Below are 15155 nucleotides of genomic sequence, written 5' to 3' on the forward strand. Positions count from 1 at the left end.
GAGTCTTTGTGATCATGCAGACTGGTTGTCTGGCTGCGTCCCAGCAGCCCCGCTGACAGGAGATGAGACCATGCACACGTACACCCAAGGGCTCTTTGTCTGTCTGCAGACGCAGCCACAGTAAAGCACTTGGGTGCGAGGCATTATGTTAGCTGATGCTGTGGTTTTGGAAATGATGTAACAGAAACATCATTTATAATTAAACACAGCGATGGCTCTACTGCATGTGGTAATATTGGTCATTTTGTTCAAGAAAAATGTGTAATCCGTTTGAGACGTATTGTTTTTGCTCAAATATCCCTGTTAGTCTTCGCCTCCGTTCTCCGGCAGCCTGCTCTCCTCTGAGGCAGCTCCTTCGCCCATGACAGCCTCTACGTAACTTGTTGCTAGGGTAACAGAGAGAAGATTGGGCCTTGTTGCATTGTATGCAGTCAGGCTTTTATAGAGCAGAGAGGGAAGGTGAAGAATGGATTTGAAGGCTGCAAAGAGGACAAGTGGCATATGCATGATGTCAAGGTGTGGGACCATATTAGCCTCAACCGAATGCACATTTTTCCTCCTATTGTCATTATTATAATAATATAGAAGCTAAGCAGTATCTACCCTAAACGCTGACATTACTCTCTCTTACTGTGAATCGGACTGTGCACACTTTTACACATCAAGACATCGTGTTTCTAATTCCACAGAGCAGAAGAGCAGCAGAGAGGAAAGCTCTCTGTTTTCTTACATAATTGAATAGCGTGGTGTATAAGTGGTTAGCTACTGTCTTTCCTCAAGGAAATTGTTCAAGGAATTGGCTCACAGCAATGCACAGTGGTTCATCAGTTATAGGCAACGGATCCGTTGTCAATCGAAGCTAAGTGAATGAATAGCAGCAGCCTTTAGGTACTCACTCCACCACTCTCTCCATCTCCATCTTCATGTCTCTCTGTGAGCCCGCTGTTGTGGAGGAGACAACAAGCGTTATAGTGGCGTAAAGAGAGAAACAGAGATAGAGGAAGGGAGGGATTGATGGGTGGATGATGAGACTGCTACTGAGGCCACGCAGACGTGGGTCACAGAGAGGATGCCAGGCAGGCAGCCCAGCAAAGAGAAAAGCCTTCACGTGGAAGTCAACGTGCCATTTCTGACACACAGCAGCCTCAGGAGGAAAGATGGAGAAAAGAGGGAAAAGATGTAAGACATAAGAGAGAGCAAGAGAACGTGGGAGAAAGAAATAAGCTACAAGAGCTGCTAGATGGGAATGAGAGTCGGAACGTTTTAGCACGTTGTTTGGTTTGGGCCTTTTCATTGGATGTCATAAGAAGTGGAACCGAAACATTATTATTCTAATCATCTGTCCTCATGTATGGGAGATACCAAGACGAGTCAAGCCGTGAGGGGGGCTGAACGTGAAAAATGGGGTGAATTTGTTCATCTCCCCATTCGATTTATTTTCTAAATTGACCCTCTTCCTTTCACCCTTGATGTTGGCTTTATTCTTTGTCCAGCGGCGGGATCACAAGGCTGTAGACACACACACAGACACACACACACAGACATATGACATCACCCGCGCAGTGACGGGGCGGAGACTGGCAGCGAAAGCCTGGCAACACACACACACACACACACACACACACACACACCTACACACTCGCACACACAGTTGGATAGCACAACTCCTTTCCTTCCATAAGCTCTCTGTCAGATAGCTCAGCCCGGCATCACTCGCTCCCAATAAGATGGAACGAGCATTAGCCTGACCCCGTTCTCACAGGGAATCACTTTGCACCAACATTATGTGGCGCTATCTCCGCGGGCTGGCCTCTCTAATATCCCATCTTCCTGCTCTTCTCCAGCACATTCTTGATAAAGATATGCTTAGATGAAAGGGTCAGATTGTCCCCCACCCCCTAAACTTCTGAACTGTCCGTTATCTTTCAGCAGAAGTCTTTTTCATAATTTGTTATCTTCAACAGCAGCTGCTGAGGGAGGACAGCCCCTGTTCCTGTTCCCATCTCATCAATATTCTCTGTGCACAGTAATAGGTCAGTGGGCTCACTGTTAGCTATATGCTGCAGACTGCCTTTTGTAGACTTTCAGCCGGCGAAGCACATTGAAACACTAGCACTCACTGTTGTATTTCATGTCTTCTGACTGCAGGGCCCTCTCAAAGGAACAACAAACGCCATCAAGAATATGTGATGTCTAGTGTAAACTAGGAGCTATTTTGGGTATTTGGAATGACATTTTCTTTTCAATGCTTCGACCGTGTTCCTGAACAAACCCGAGCGTGTCGGAAGGAAAGGCGTTCCTGGAAGTAAAGATGAGTGGCTGCATCCTGCTACCACCTCTGTCAGGACTTTAACTATGTATGGCTCCTCTTGATGAAATGCACCCAAGCTCCACTTGAAAAAACATCTTGCCCACAGTTTTTGACTATATCCACCAGAATAAGAACGAGACATGCTTTGAGCTAAATGCTAACATCACATGCTCAAAATGACAACGCGACCGTGACATCAACGAATGAAACCTATTTCGGTAATTCGTCCAAGAGTTGTTGAAACATGTGAACCCCGTCGTGGTATCTGAGGAAAAGTCAGGGATTAACACATTGATCAAATGCTTATATGGATCATTCCTATACAAATGCTGTTTAGAAAATGCACTTATAGTAAATGAACCAGTCACAGACAGCTGTATGGGACCTCACAACAAGGCTAAAGAAATCAGTGTCATGTCCTAAGAGTTGAGAGCCATACTGAGCTTCACTCGCAGACATATGGTTTATATGAGTGGATGTTGGTGTGATAATATCAGGATAACACTAATCGCCCAGATTGGGATTATGATTCACACTCACTAGGACACGAAAAGAGTTCACCCCCCCCCCCCCCCCCCCCCCCCCCCATACATCAGGTTGAATCTAAACATGTCGGTTTTCAAGGCTGAGGCAGTTTAAGCCATTCAGCAACATGTATGTAAACATCACTCAGTCAATCGGCGCAATTCAGCAGAAATCAATAACAAGTTTACACTAATTTCATCACGGGGGACAAATATCTGATTTGCATCTCTCTAATACATTTCCATTGACATCCAGTGTTTGCCTGCAGCTTTCATCAGCCATCTGTGGATCATCTCCGCAGGTCTTCTTTGTCAATCCTCGTGTGGTTTCCCCCTCTCCACCCCTGCCTCCCTCACACGCTTCAAATCCCTTTGTTTGCCTCCCCTCCCTTCTCTGTCCCGGGGCTGACATCATCGTCCCAGTGGAGCCCAGTGATGGTAACCAGCCCTGAATCAGCACCAAGTAGTTCCATCTATCTGCCCCCACCCTGCATCACTTTCCAGGCAGTGGTTGCTCGCTATCTTTATTGCATCCCTCGGCTCATCTTTCTTTGTATCCTCCTTTTACCCTCCATCCTACCACAGGCCCACCCCTCCCATCACCCCACCCGGCCTTAAGCAGGCTCCAGGGCTCGGACTCCTTTTACTGTGCTGAAAAACAAGCTCTCCCAAGTGGGCAGCGCTCTTATTTCACCATGGGCTGCATGTGCCTGGGACTGCCGCAGCGCATTAATGGAAGACATCAGGGCAACACCAAAAAGAAATATTTATCCAAATCATGAATATGGAGGACATCAAAGTAATAACTGTTACATCTCACCTTGTTTTCAGACTAGATTGCGTCCTATTTTCAGGTCAGAGTGTTTGCAGTCTCACTTACAGCAAAGAAATGTCAAGCAGTAAATCTCTGCTTTGAGGGCTTGAGTTTAATGTTTCAATCAAAGTAGGAAAGAATCCTCGACACTGGCCAGAAATGGCTTCAACAGAGCAAATATGAACAGATTAATTTGATTTAAAATGATGCAAACAAGAAAAAGAAACAAATGAAGACAAAGGAAAGTCTGAGCAGCTTGTAAACTCAAGCTGTAAAACATTATCATCTATAGTGCTACCTTTATTAGGAATTCTTAGGAGACTTTAAATATTTTACGCTTAGTTGGAGAACTGAGCTGTACAATTGATTCAAATGTCCACCAGATTGGATTAGATTCAACAACTCATAGAGCATATAACAATCCATAGCTTTCTTAAGGCCGTTTTGAATGTGAAAGATTTGCCGATGAGGCAAATTCGCCACAGACGTTATCCTCCATGCTGCTAGCATGCATTATTAATGCGGTCATTTAAAGCTTATATCAACCACTGCTCGATGTTTTGTTCCTGCTGGATGTTCTCTCACACAATAGCTGTACAAACTACTGTACAGTGACACGCACTGATGCTCCCCTGCGGGCCCGTGCAACAGAAAAGGTTTATCCCGCCCCCCCCCAGCGGTGTCCCTGTCTTCAGTGTCAGCATCTGTCGGGAACAAAAAACCCAAAACAGGACTATTGTGTGCAGACTGAGGCGACGGGACAGTGGGAGGTTGACGACGAGGTGGCTGGAGGGGCGATGCAGAGACTAAAGGATTAGCTAATGGGATATCTTTACTGCAAGCCAGTGAAGGATGGGCGGTAGCTGAGGTTGGGGATCGAGGTCTTGACAGGGGCAATTGTTTTGACCTCAAGGGGACAGCAGGTGGGTGCAAACCTCAATAAAGGACAGCAAACACTCAACTACTTATTTATAGGTAAACGTATATTCATATATCTACCTATACCAGCAATGAGCCAGTCCTCTTTATCAATCGTTATCGGTCTATAGTCGGAATGGAAATGTGTAGCTAAATGGCTGCTGTTTGTTCTCCTGGCTCTGGTGTACGGGCTTTAGCCTATACAGTGCGTTCTTTGTAATCAAGTAAACGGTATACTTTTGTGTTACTGTGGCATTAAACGCCAAAGTAACTAGGAATTCTGTTTTAAATGACACAACATGTGTTTGTATGGACTTTTTGAGGTTTTTTTTGGGGGGGGGGTTCTCCAGCTGTGTAACCACTTTCCACACTAACAGCACTATATGTTAACGATTCAGTTGCATCTGTTAATTAGCTAGCTAAATCGAATTATTGTGTTTCAATGACAAAGTCAATGTATGGAGGAGGTGAGGTTGGGGCGGATGGGTGAGTCAAAAGCAACGTCCCAACGTCATCATTGACACGTAACGTATGTAAAGATACGATATCCATATTATTTGAATCCAAACCACAATCTTTTATCTTTTAATGTGTTGTTACCTAAACACTTTCCACACCACAGAGGCTTGCACAAGATCAGACATTTGTAGGAAAACACCACAATAACTTTTTTTGTAGACTTCACCCCAAAAACGATCCACCAGTTGTTATTGTCCTCCCGCTTCAGTTGGCCTTTTCCCAAAATGGAGTCCATCGTAACGACACTTCTGAGAATCACCTGAAACGTATAGTAGCTTCGTCACGTGTTCACTGTGGTGTTTTTCCGTTTCTTATTTCATCTCAATTGTTTTGATGTAAAAAAATGTTGCCCAATATTATATTTTTGAGGATTTTTGCATCCACTTTTACACAGATCACAATTGCCGCCCTTATTTCTACAGTAAGCTATTTTGCATGTGAGGATACATCACTCAGACACACAAATACACAAACACAAACACAAACACAAACACACACACACACACACAAATTGCACATAAGCAGAGCAAATGGGGGGCAGGGCAACTGAAGCTGAAACCACTTCTAGACAGCCTGCAGCCTCCCGGGGAGGAGAGCAGCTGAGTTGGTGATTATGTAACCCACAGTTACATAAAAGTGTATCATCACTACACTTAGAAACGACTCCCTATAGATGATAACAGAGGACAAGGTAACAGAGGACACACTGTATCGTCTTGCATGCAATATTTACAAAAAAGGCTTTTGTGTCCCTTGTGAATCCGTGTTTGTGTGTCACTCAGAGGCTTGAATTCTCTACTCTACCTTATCAGCGTTCATCATAAGCAGCACATGTTCCAATACTTAAATCTCAAGTATGAGGATGTGTGCGGTTTCTGTTATGGCTATACCTGCACATGTCACATCCTTCGAATGCCCCAGAGAGAAACATTACACCTGCCAGGCACCCTATCTGGACAAGTACACCACAAACGGATACATGGAGGACACATGTAGGACTCCCAGCCCCCAATTCCCGCACCGTGTTTGTTTGGGGAAAAAAAAGAAAAGAAAATGGGTCAGGCTTCCAGCTCCAGCCACACAGCACACACACTAGCATGACTGACTGCTTCTGAAAGGAGGCTTCCCACTCCTCTGCTGTCTTGGGAGGAAAAGCTGTTTGTGAGATCAGCTGCTGATGTGTGTGAACCCTGGTGTGTGTGACACAGTGGCAGCCCAGTAGGAGAGCCATGGATTATTCCTCACCCCCGAGTGTCCCATCATGCAACCACCTTGTCTTCTCTTTTATCACAAAGCTTTGGAATCACCATGCAGTTAAACCCTGGGCTCCCCCTGTTTGTCATCCATCTTCAGCATGAGCACGTGTTCACACTCTGTCAGAGTGCGGCTGACTCATTTCTGTGGAGACAGCGCGAAAAAGCTAAAAAGCTGAACTTCTTGTAAACACATCAACTAGACCTCGATATTCGGAGCTACGAAAAAAGCAGATTTGACTCCCCTGTGATCCGATTGGACGATAAATCATTTCTGCGTTTGCGGCACAGAAAATGTTTGTGTTGTGTCGTTAAATAATTGAAAAAAATTGCTAATGAGTGAGCACATTTCCAAAATCAAAGCAAATGACCTGATTACCAAAAACTGACTTTTTCAATCTTAGCCACAAGGCTGAATGTATATGAAAAGATAATCAGCGACACAAACACACACAAACAAAGTTTAGAGCCTCGTTCCCCCAGACACAGACAATACCAAGACCCAAATCCTCTTTCACACGCACATCTGCACATTTTGGCCACCACTGCCACTGGACCGGGCTGACAGACAGCCCCCACCCCCCACCCCTGTGCCTCGGCCTGCCCCCTCGGGCTCTCATTCGCCCGTCTTTGTCCTGCGAAGCCCCACAGATCCAGCTAGAGGGGGAGACTGATGCTGGCAGGCCGTGAACGCCATCTGCTCCTCTTCACCAGCACAGAGCCGCTCAGCAACACTGAACTGGAACTGGTCTCACAGGAAACTACAGACTTCTGGTATTAGGTGAAAAACGCCACAAGACATCGGCATGCGAATATGCACAAGCAGTGATGTCAGACATACGATTCTTAATCTTAAGTAATGTTTTAATTACTGGATTAACTGTCCCCCCCCCCCCAACCCTTTTATGGTAAAGTGAATGTCCCATTCGTTTTCACACCATTTCAAGCCCTTGTAGCCTCTCACACTCAACCATTTAACAGGTGACGTCAGATCAGTCCCTGAGGGTTCAGGCTTTAAGGCTTTAAGGGGGACATTGGGATTGGGCCAGACTCAGCTTAACTGCCAACGGGGTTTTTATTAAACCCAAAGTCTTTCAAACAAAACCACACATCTATAGCTACTTCAGGAGCCATATCATCCAAAACCAAAAGCTAAATCAGCCGACTTATCGGTTCAAAATACAACAAAAGTTTACCCTGGAGATCTCGGTGGACTCTTCGCTCTCAGCATGTCCTGGCCAAAAACAAACTCGCCGACTGTACTGACAGTCTTTTATTTTTTCCCTGATGGTGGGTGGCTTCCCACACCTGCTCCCAATACTGTCATATTGGAGTGGGTGGAGCCAACTGTGTGGAGGCCTCCAGTTGCCTCTCTCCGGCACCTTCCATCATTTGTTCTGCTCTAGTGTTCATGTCTTTTTTTTCAAAATTAGAGTATTCCTTTTTTTTGGTGAACAAAGTTTTATTTTGTTGTTGTTACAATACATATTAAATTGTGATTATTACACCAGAAGATCATATTGAATCATTATTTTTGATTAACATGAAAGAAGGCGTCTCATTTCTATCCAAAAATGTGTTCATGTGTGGGTTTTCACCCTAAAGTGTAAACTATACGGCACTTTGAAAAGCTAAAAACGTTGGTCCTGCTGGAACACCTGCGCCCGTCTGCCCTCAAAGGCACCTTGCCCCTTATCTGTGAGAGCATTACTTTTTCAATTTTCCAAACCAGACTTTGGGGATTTGTATCAGTGACCTTTGGGGATCGAAGAATCCTGTCTAAGGGCCGATGGTGAGTAATTATGTTTCCTCTCAGACTGTGAAACCATGCAGCCCTGTTAGTGACTCTGTAGAGTGTGAGACTGAATGAGGCTGTCTGTCACCATCAGTCCAGCCAGAGCAGCACTCACCCGGTGCACCAGTGTGCAGCATGAACTGGTTTCTCTTCCTCCCACTGCACTGAAACATTCCACTGAGGTGCCTTCAACAAAACTATAAATCAGTGGCCCAAATCACAACATGAAGTGACATCCACATGGCAACAGTAAAAATAGATCTATCTGCAGGCCCTGTAGTAACAAATACTTTCAGCCCTGCGTGAACAAACACTGATCTGCTCCTCTTGTCGTCAGAGCTAAAAATAGTCCGAAATCAAATAGTCTAGGTTAGGTCGATTGAAGCTAAATTCAGTCCAAAGCATTTTTCTATTTACATAACGCCTGGCAGTTCTACATGACGTCGTAGAGCAGCAGACGCAAATATTATGAGATATTCGCTTAAAAACGCTAGATTTGATCTCACCATCAATAAATTAAGGAGAGGGCAGCAGCCCACGGAGATACTTTAACTTCTGGGAAGCAGAGATGAGCTTTTATGATTAATTGGATTCAAGGATACGGAACATTTGTATCTAGGAGCAGGTGAATTTGCTCTGTTACTGTCACAAACTCAATGTTACCTTTGTTCCCACAGCCCGCCAGACCTTTAAAGGGTGACTTGAAAAGGACATATGGCATGTTGTGATGCACTTTTTTTTACTGCCATGTGGCCTTTTAATCCCCAGAAGCCCCGTAAATATGACCTTCTCACTTTGAGCAGTCACGGTGACATGCCTATGACAGATGGGTTCAGAGGGTTGTACGACTTCATTTCTTCTAACCGTTCTGCCCAGCATGTTGGTCCTCCAAATGCAGTTGTGTATGGCCTTCATGCACCAGTTGTTATTGCTAATTCAGCGCCGCTAACATACACCGTAAAGGCTGTGTGTGCTGATGTCATTGGCCCGTATCAGCTGAATAGTCAGTGCGCTGCAGCAGGCTGCTCCCAATCGATTCCTGCAGGACAGTTTGCTTCCAGACCTTCTGCTGTCTGCACTTCTCATAACATGTATCTCCTTAGCCCTCTACCCCAGAGGCGTCAGAGGTCATGGTCAGAAAAAAATACTGAATATGATGCTTGATATAACCTGTATGGCTCAAGAGTGGTCGTTTCCAGTCGTGAACTCTTTTCCGTGAGCACTAAACATTATTTTCTTATTTCCAAACTAATGTTGTAAAGAAGATGATTGGTTTTCAGTTATCATGGCTGCTATGATTACAGTTTCCAGAATGATTTGAAGGAGTTTGAAATAGATTTTTTAAAAATATAACAAAAAATGTATAATTAGTTAAGTTACTTGTACCTCAATGCCAAAAATAAAACAATTTGTGACAGCGTAATGTCCAAAATCCACTCGGCAATGGGCGGGGCAATGAAGTGAAACAAAGATGAAACAATGACCCTGACAATTAACAGGTTTTTTTTCTTCTTAAAAACTGCTTTCCAAAATATCACAATGGATTGCTACTAACCGAATTTGCTCTAGATAATAATAGATCCATTTTGACTGGTAGAACAAGTTCGAGCTGAGCTCATTGTCTAAAACGTAAAGTCACAAAAACAAAAGAAACTACAACTCCCAGAGGCACCTCGAAGTGAGGACCAATGATTGGCCGCAGTCGGCGTGACGCCACCCAATTTGGTCCATTTATGAGCGAGCCTGTGCAATGCTCGAGCACAGGGCTCGCGGTAAATTCTTTGAGAGAGGAGCACATCATCCAGAGCTTGTTTAAGGTGGGTGTGACGCACAACATCTTTTACAACAGAAGAAGTAACACGAGGAGTTTTTTTTTTTTTTTTTACGTCTGTAAGTGCACATTTTGTTGAATTCTTACCCTTTTTTTTGTGTGAAGGTATGCAGCAAAGACATGTTTCGTGTTTTAAACGCTTAGTTCGTATTGTTTTTAGAAGGTGGGTAATTTTCCGACAGTCTTTTTTTTTCTTTTTCTTTTTTTCTGTGAATGGACTGTTTTTGTTTGCGTAGCACGTGAGCGTTCGTTACATTCTGACGGGCAGGTTGTTGGCGGATGCATATCTTCGCCCACGAGAGCCATTTTGACCCGTTTGGGCTCCTTTTCAACAAGCTAAAAATCGTTGACGTGAAGTCTGTTTGTTGGTTCGGTCCGTGCGGGCTGGTCGGTTAGCCTATTGTGTGGCGGCAGACACTGTCACAGTGGGCACCGACAGACACAGACGGGGAGGGGTTTTTTTTTTGGGGGGGGGGGGGAAGATAACTCGTTTCACGTCTTTTGAATGTAAGTAGCTGATTAGTCATGTTCTATCAATCTTTCTTTTAAATTTATAATTTAGCCTTTAGCAGCATTTTTTATTTTTTAAATATTTTTATTTTTCTCGACATTTTCTGCGGCAGTATCCTGCCGTCAGCTCGTCTTTGTGTGCAGCTGCTCGTCACGTCACCGTTAAAAGCTCCTTTGTTTGCTGCTGCTTGTGATGCTCGAGCTAATGACCGCACAACGCTCACTGCAAACTGACACAAAGTGTGTGCGTGTGTCAGCGAGGCGTAGCCAAATAGAAATTATTTTAAAAAATGGCAATCCGTGGTGTCCCTTTGGTATGGCCAGGTGTAGGCGTTGGATTTCTGTAGTTAAAGCACGCAAACAAATGCTACTCTTTTAACTAGTTGGCAACATGTATGAACAATCAGGGGAGGGGTCTTTTCATCCCCTCCAAATTATTATATATTTTTTTTTCCGTCACCGTTGATGATTCACATCAACCATTTGACCAAATGGCATGGCAGCTATTGTCCTCCCCTCCCCAACGTCTCATCAAATCTGAGTCCATATTACGTTTTCAAATGGCTTCGCTGACCTTGTGTTTGAGCACAAAGGTCCAAGCTAGTCGATCTCGCCTTGCATGTTTATTCGGCTGTTGCAGCACTTTCACTTGTGGTTCTCCCCCACCCCTCCTCCTGCGGCTCAAGCACATGGTGCAAGGAACAGGTGCTCCCTGGTGGACCCCCCACCCCCCCCAGATATGTTCATTGCTCACTAATCTCATTTCCGAGGATGCATATTGGCCGTTTCAAATAAGGCGACTGCGGGCCTGTCTGCACCTGGCACTGCCAGCCGAGCCCCGCCCGCATCGCCGCCTTTTGTCTCAACAGAGCGACTCGTGTCTTGCTCATTAACGACGAAACGCGGCAGGCTCGGGGGAAGGCCTCGCCTTTCTTCTCTCGATAATTAGTTTTGCTCCGAGTAGTCTTTATGTTGTTTTTGGAAGATACATCAATGTGGTGTGTGTGTGTGTAACATGCAGCTTTTGTGTGGATGGGCGGTGGTTGCTTGCAGTGCTGAAGGCGGCCAGGGGTTGTTGCCACTGCGCCGTGTCTTTAACCTGGCTCGTGTTGCGAAACATCCGCTAGAGGTCACTGTTGGCGCTATTAAGAAGTCACCAGAGTGTTCAAGCTAACCTCTTGTTTTGTTTCTCCTTTTCAGGTAAAATTGACCTGCAGCGCACTCTTAAGATGGCAACCTTTGAAGGTAAATTGCGTCAAGTGAAGATTTTAAAGTATTGGGTTTATAGTGGCTCATTTTGCCTCAATGCATTGTCTTTGCTTTTGCGTCGGTTCAGATATCCAGGTCAAGGAGCTTGACAAGAGGGCCTCTGGCCAGGCCTTTGAGGTCATCCTGGGTGCTCCTGCCCCAGATGCCAAGGGTGAATTCCCCCTGTCTCCCCCCAAGAAAAAGGACGTGTCGCTGGAGGAAATTCAGAGAAAACTGGATGCTGCAGAGGAGAGACGCAAGGTAGAAATGTATTTATAATAAAATCTTGAGCCTAATGGCGTCTTAGATTTTTGGAGCGGTTTAAATCTTTATTTCTCTTGCACATATAGTTAATCAGCAGTTAAATGCTTGGGTTGTCAGGGGTAACAAGCGATGGGCAAACTATTAAACTTTATATATATATAATTTTTTTTTTCTTCAGAACCATGAAGCTGAGGTTCTGAAGCACTTGGCTGAGAAGCGTGAGCATGAAAAGGAAGTGCTACAGAAAGCTATGGAGGAGAACAACAACTTCAGTAAAATGGCAGAGGAGAAGCTCAATCAGAAGATGGAGGCCAACAAAGAGAACCGCACAGCACTTATGGCAGCAATGAATGAGAAATTCAAGGAGAAGGTCAGTGTTTCAGTTAGTCACAGGAATTTAAGTTGCATCATTTACCAGGATGTTGAAGCTTAACCCTTTTTTATTATTATTCCTGTTCTTTTAAATAGGACAAGAAGTTGGAAGAGGTGCGAAAGAACAAGGAAACCAAAGATGGCTCCGAAGACTGAAGTTTCAAATGGGGTGTTGTACAGGGTTTTTTACGTATCCAAAGATTGATTTATTTTTTGTTCGACCAGTATTTTTGTTGTGTTCACTACCCACCTTTTGGAAATAACTCCAAGTTCTACTCAATTTTTCCTGCTATAAGTGTACTTTCACTGGTTTTACTTGTGGATCATTTCCCCCACTTGTTGAGTCTGTTCCATTTGATATGTAGCTTTGTCAGTGCAGCTTCTGCCCTTTTTGGAAATTTGCAGTGTTTACTCTTTTGTTTATTAAGGAAGCATGTTTCTATGCATAGGTATTTTATCCCTGCCTATTTCATAGTGCGTTTTGAAAAACTGTTCCTGTGAACCACACCTGTTCTTGGCACTTACTGTATATTGAAAAAAAAAAGTAGCACAAGGTTTGACCAAGGCGTCGGCTGTTATACATGCAGGTGTTTCGTGCTCCTTGCACATCACAGTGTACATAAACATGCCAGACATGGAAATGGACACCACCTTGACATCGCTGACCAGTGGGCTACACATGGCATGGAAACGAGCAATACATGTCCGTCTCATTAGATACAGTGGCTAGTTGACTTGAACTGTTGTACTAAAACAAATAAAAATGTAAACTCACCGCTTTGCTTGCTGTTGGTGTCTTGTACAACATGCTTGGTGTAGTTCTACTGTGGGAGCTCGAGCCATGACTCGTGCACACAATGAGCACACCCACCTTAAGGTGTCTAGATCCTTTTAATGACATTCACATTATAAAACGTCAATGAGACATGCAAGGTTTCGGTCTGATAATGGTCTATAACATGATGCAATCAACAGAGCCCAACCTTTGGCTATTGAGGTGTCCCTATATAGTAAAGAAATGATAAATATATTAATCACATGACTCTTAAAGCTACAGCAGACTGTCATGTAAGGGTGCTCGTGTATGTTCCCTGCTGGAGGGACGGTGGAATAACTGGCTCGGTATTCAGCACTTGTTCTCTAACCAGTCAGCCTCGCAAACCAGTGGCTCATCAGATGCAGTGAATTATTTGAACTACGTAGTCCATTTTGAAAGGGAATACTCCAAGTTAATGGCGGATGTGGTGTATGTTCGATATCTTGCACCTTCTGTTAACCTGCTTTTCTGAGAACTGCGGTCTTTGTCTCCCTCTGCTGGTGGTTTGATTAAACTGCTGGGTGTCAAACTGACACTAGAGAGCTGAATCAAATTAAATGCGACTCTATTCTAGATTAAACATGTTTAACAATACAAAGAAGTTGAGTATTGCTACTACAGGTAACCAGATTTGAGAACAATTAACAAACAAATTAAATTGGAATAATGTGAAGATATACAGTATTAAGTTGCATATATAGTATTATAGATGGCTCTATTGTATTCTAGTGTTCTTTATATGGAGTTGGATACATCACCAATTAAAGGGAAGGTTATCCTACAATATTATATAGCATATTTAACTGTCATTTGTAACAAAGATTAAGGATCAATTTACAAAAGTAAGCACCATATCAACAGTCATTATTTTATAGATCTATTTAATCTATAGCAATGTGATGATGGGCTAATAATAATCTGAAAGGTAAAAGTAAGGAAATACTCAAGTAAAGTGTATACACCAGGAAAACTGTACTGAAGTACTTGAGTAATACATTACCTTCCACCTTTGGATCATCTGAATGGTGTGGTTTTTATTTCTTTTTCCTGGTCTGTTTGGTGAGGTTGAGGTGGAATGCTTTTTATTTTGACGTCACACCCCTAACTTCTGCTTTCATATTGTAATTTAGTGGTGTTGTTTTTTTAGTCATCTGTTTAACAGACCAGTAGAGGGCAATGTTGTTCTTTACTTCTTCTCCCTGTTGCTTTCCAAGTATCGATCATACCAAATACAATTAAGACTATCATTAAAATCTTGAATGACCATGCAGTGAATTCACTCAATTCGACAACATTTATATTTATGTACAATTATACAAGTATCATACTGTAAGTACTTGTATACAGTAGGCCCAGACATATTTTTTCCATATACATATTTCATACATACTGTATATAATTTGTTCGTTATTACAGTAACACGTGAGCACACGGTTATTGTTGCAGCAGCTCGAAAAGGATTGGTTTTTTGGGCCGCACTATTTTAAAAGTCAGGAATTAATGTTCATGCATAGTTTTCGGTAATTTAGATATTGTTGGGTAGTTGTATCTCTAAGTTGAATGTAACAGGACTGATGGTCTTCAAGCATGCTCGTGGCTCTGTGAGGTTGTACCTTGGCCTAGCGGTGCTTTCAGCTACTCGCTAACACATCTTAGTCAAGCAGGTATTAAGTCATAAACAAAAAACATTGCACAGATTCCATTTTCGACCTGATGGTGGCAAGAGATGAAAGTCAACAACAATCATGAACGTCTGCACAGACTCCGCCGCTCCATCCAGTAGGTGATGAGATACGTGTGCAAACTTTGACCCGCTGGTGGCGCTGGAGGAAAAGGCAGTGGGATGCATCCTCTTGGGACCATGGTCATTCACGCTCAATTTCATCTCAATATGTCTGGCGGTTGCTGAGATATTTGGACAAAAGTGGTGAAAGACTGACGCACTGACATTTTCCGCCCCTATAGAACCACACCGCTTG

At 43.7% G+C, this 15155-nt stretch overlaps 1 protein-coding gene across 3 annotated transcripts; it reads left to right on the plus strand.

Moving 5' to 3' along the window:
- The first annotated feature begins 9865 nt into the window (after positions 1 to 9865).
- stmn1a (stathmin 1a) lies at positions 9866 to 13134 on the plus strand. 3 transcript variants are annotated; one of them, XM_034545971.1, is made up of 5 exons: positions 9866 to 9951; positions 11676 to 11720; positions 11812 to 11984; positions 12166 to 12357; positions 12456 to 13134. In XM_034545971.1, exons 2-5 carry the CDS (start codon positions 11705 to 11707, stop codon positions 12513 to 12515), a joined length of 441 nt encoding a protein of 146 aa, XP_034401862.1. In that variant the 5' UTR covers positions 9866 to 9951; positions 11676 to 11704; the 3' UTR covers positions 12516 to 13134. The 3 variants fall into 3 exon arrangements, with proteins under 3 accessions (XP_034401862.1, XP_034401863.1, XP_034401864.1); XM_034545972.1 differs by having other exon boundaries at positions 9901 to 10024; XM_034545973.1 differs by lacking the exon at positions 9866 to 9951 and adding an exon at positions 10088 to 10128.
- The last annotated feature ends 2021 nt before the right edge of the window (positions 13135 to 15155 follow it).

Source organism: Cyclopterus lumpus, chromosome 11 (assembly GCF_009769545.1).
Source record: "Cyclopterus lumpus isolate fCycLum1 chromosome 11, fCycLum1.pri, whole genome shotgun sequence".
In the NCBI taxonomy this organism is placed as follows: Eukaryota; Metazoa; Chordata; class Actinopteri; order Perciformes; family Cyclopteridae; genus Cyclopterus; species Cyclopterus lumpus.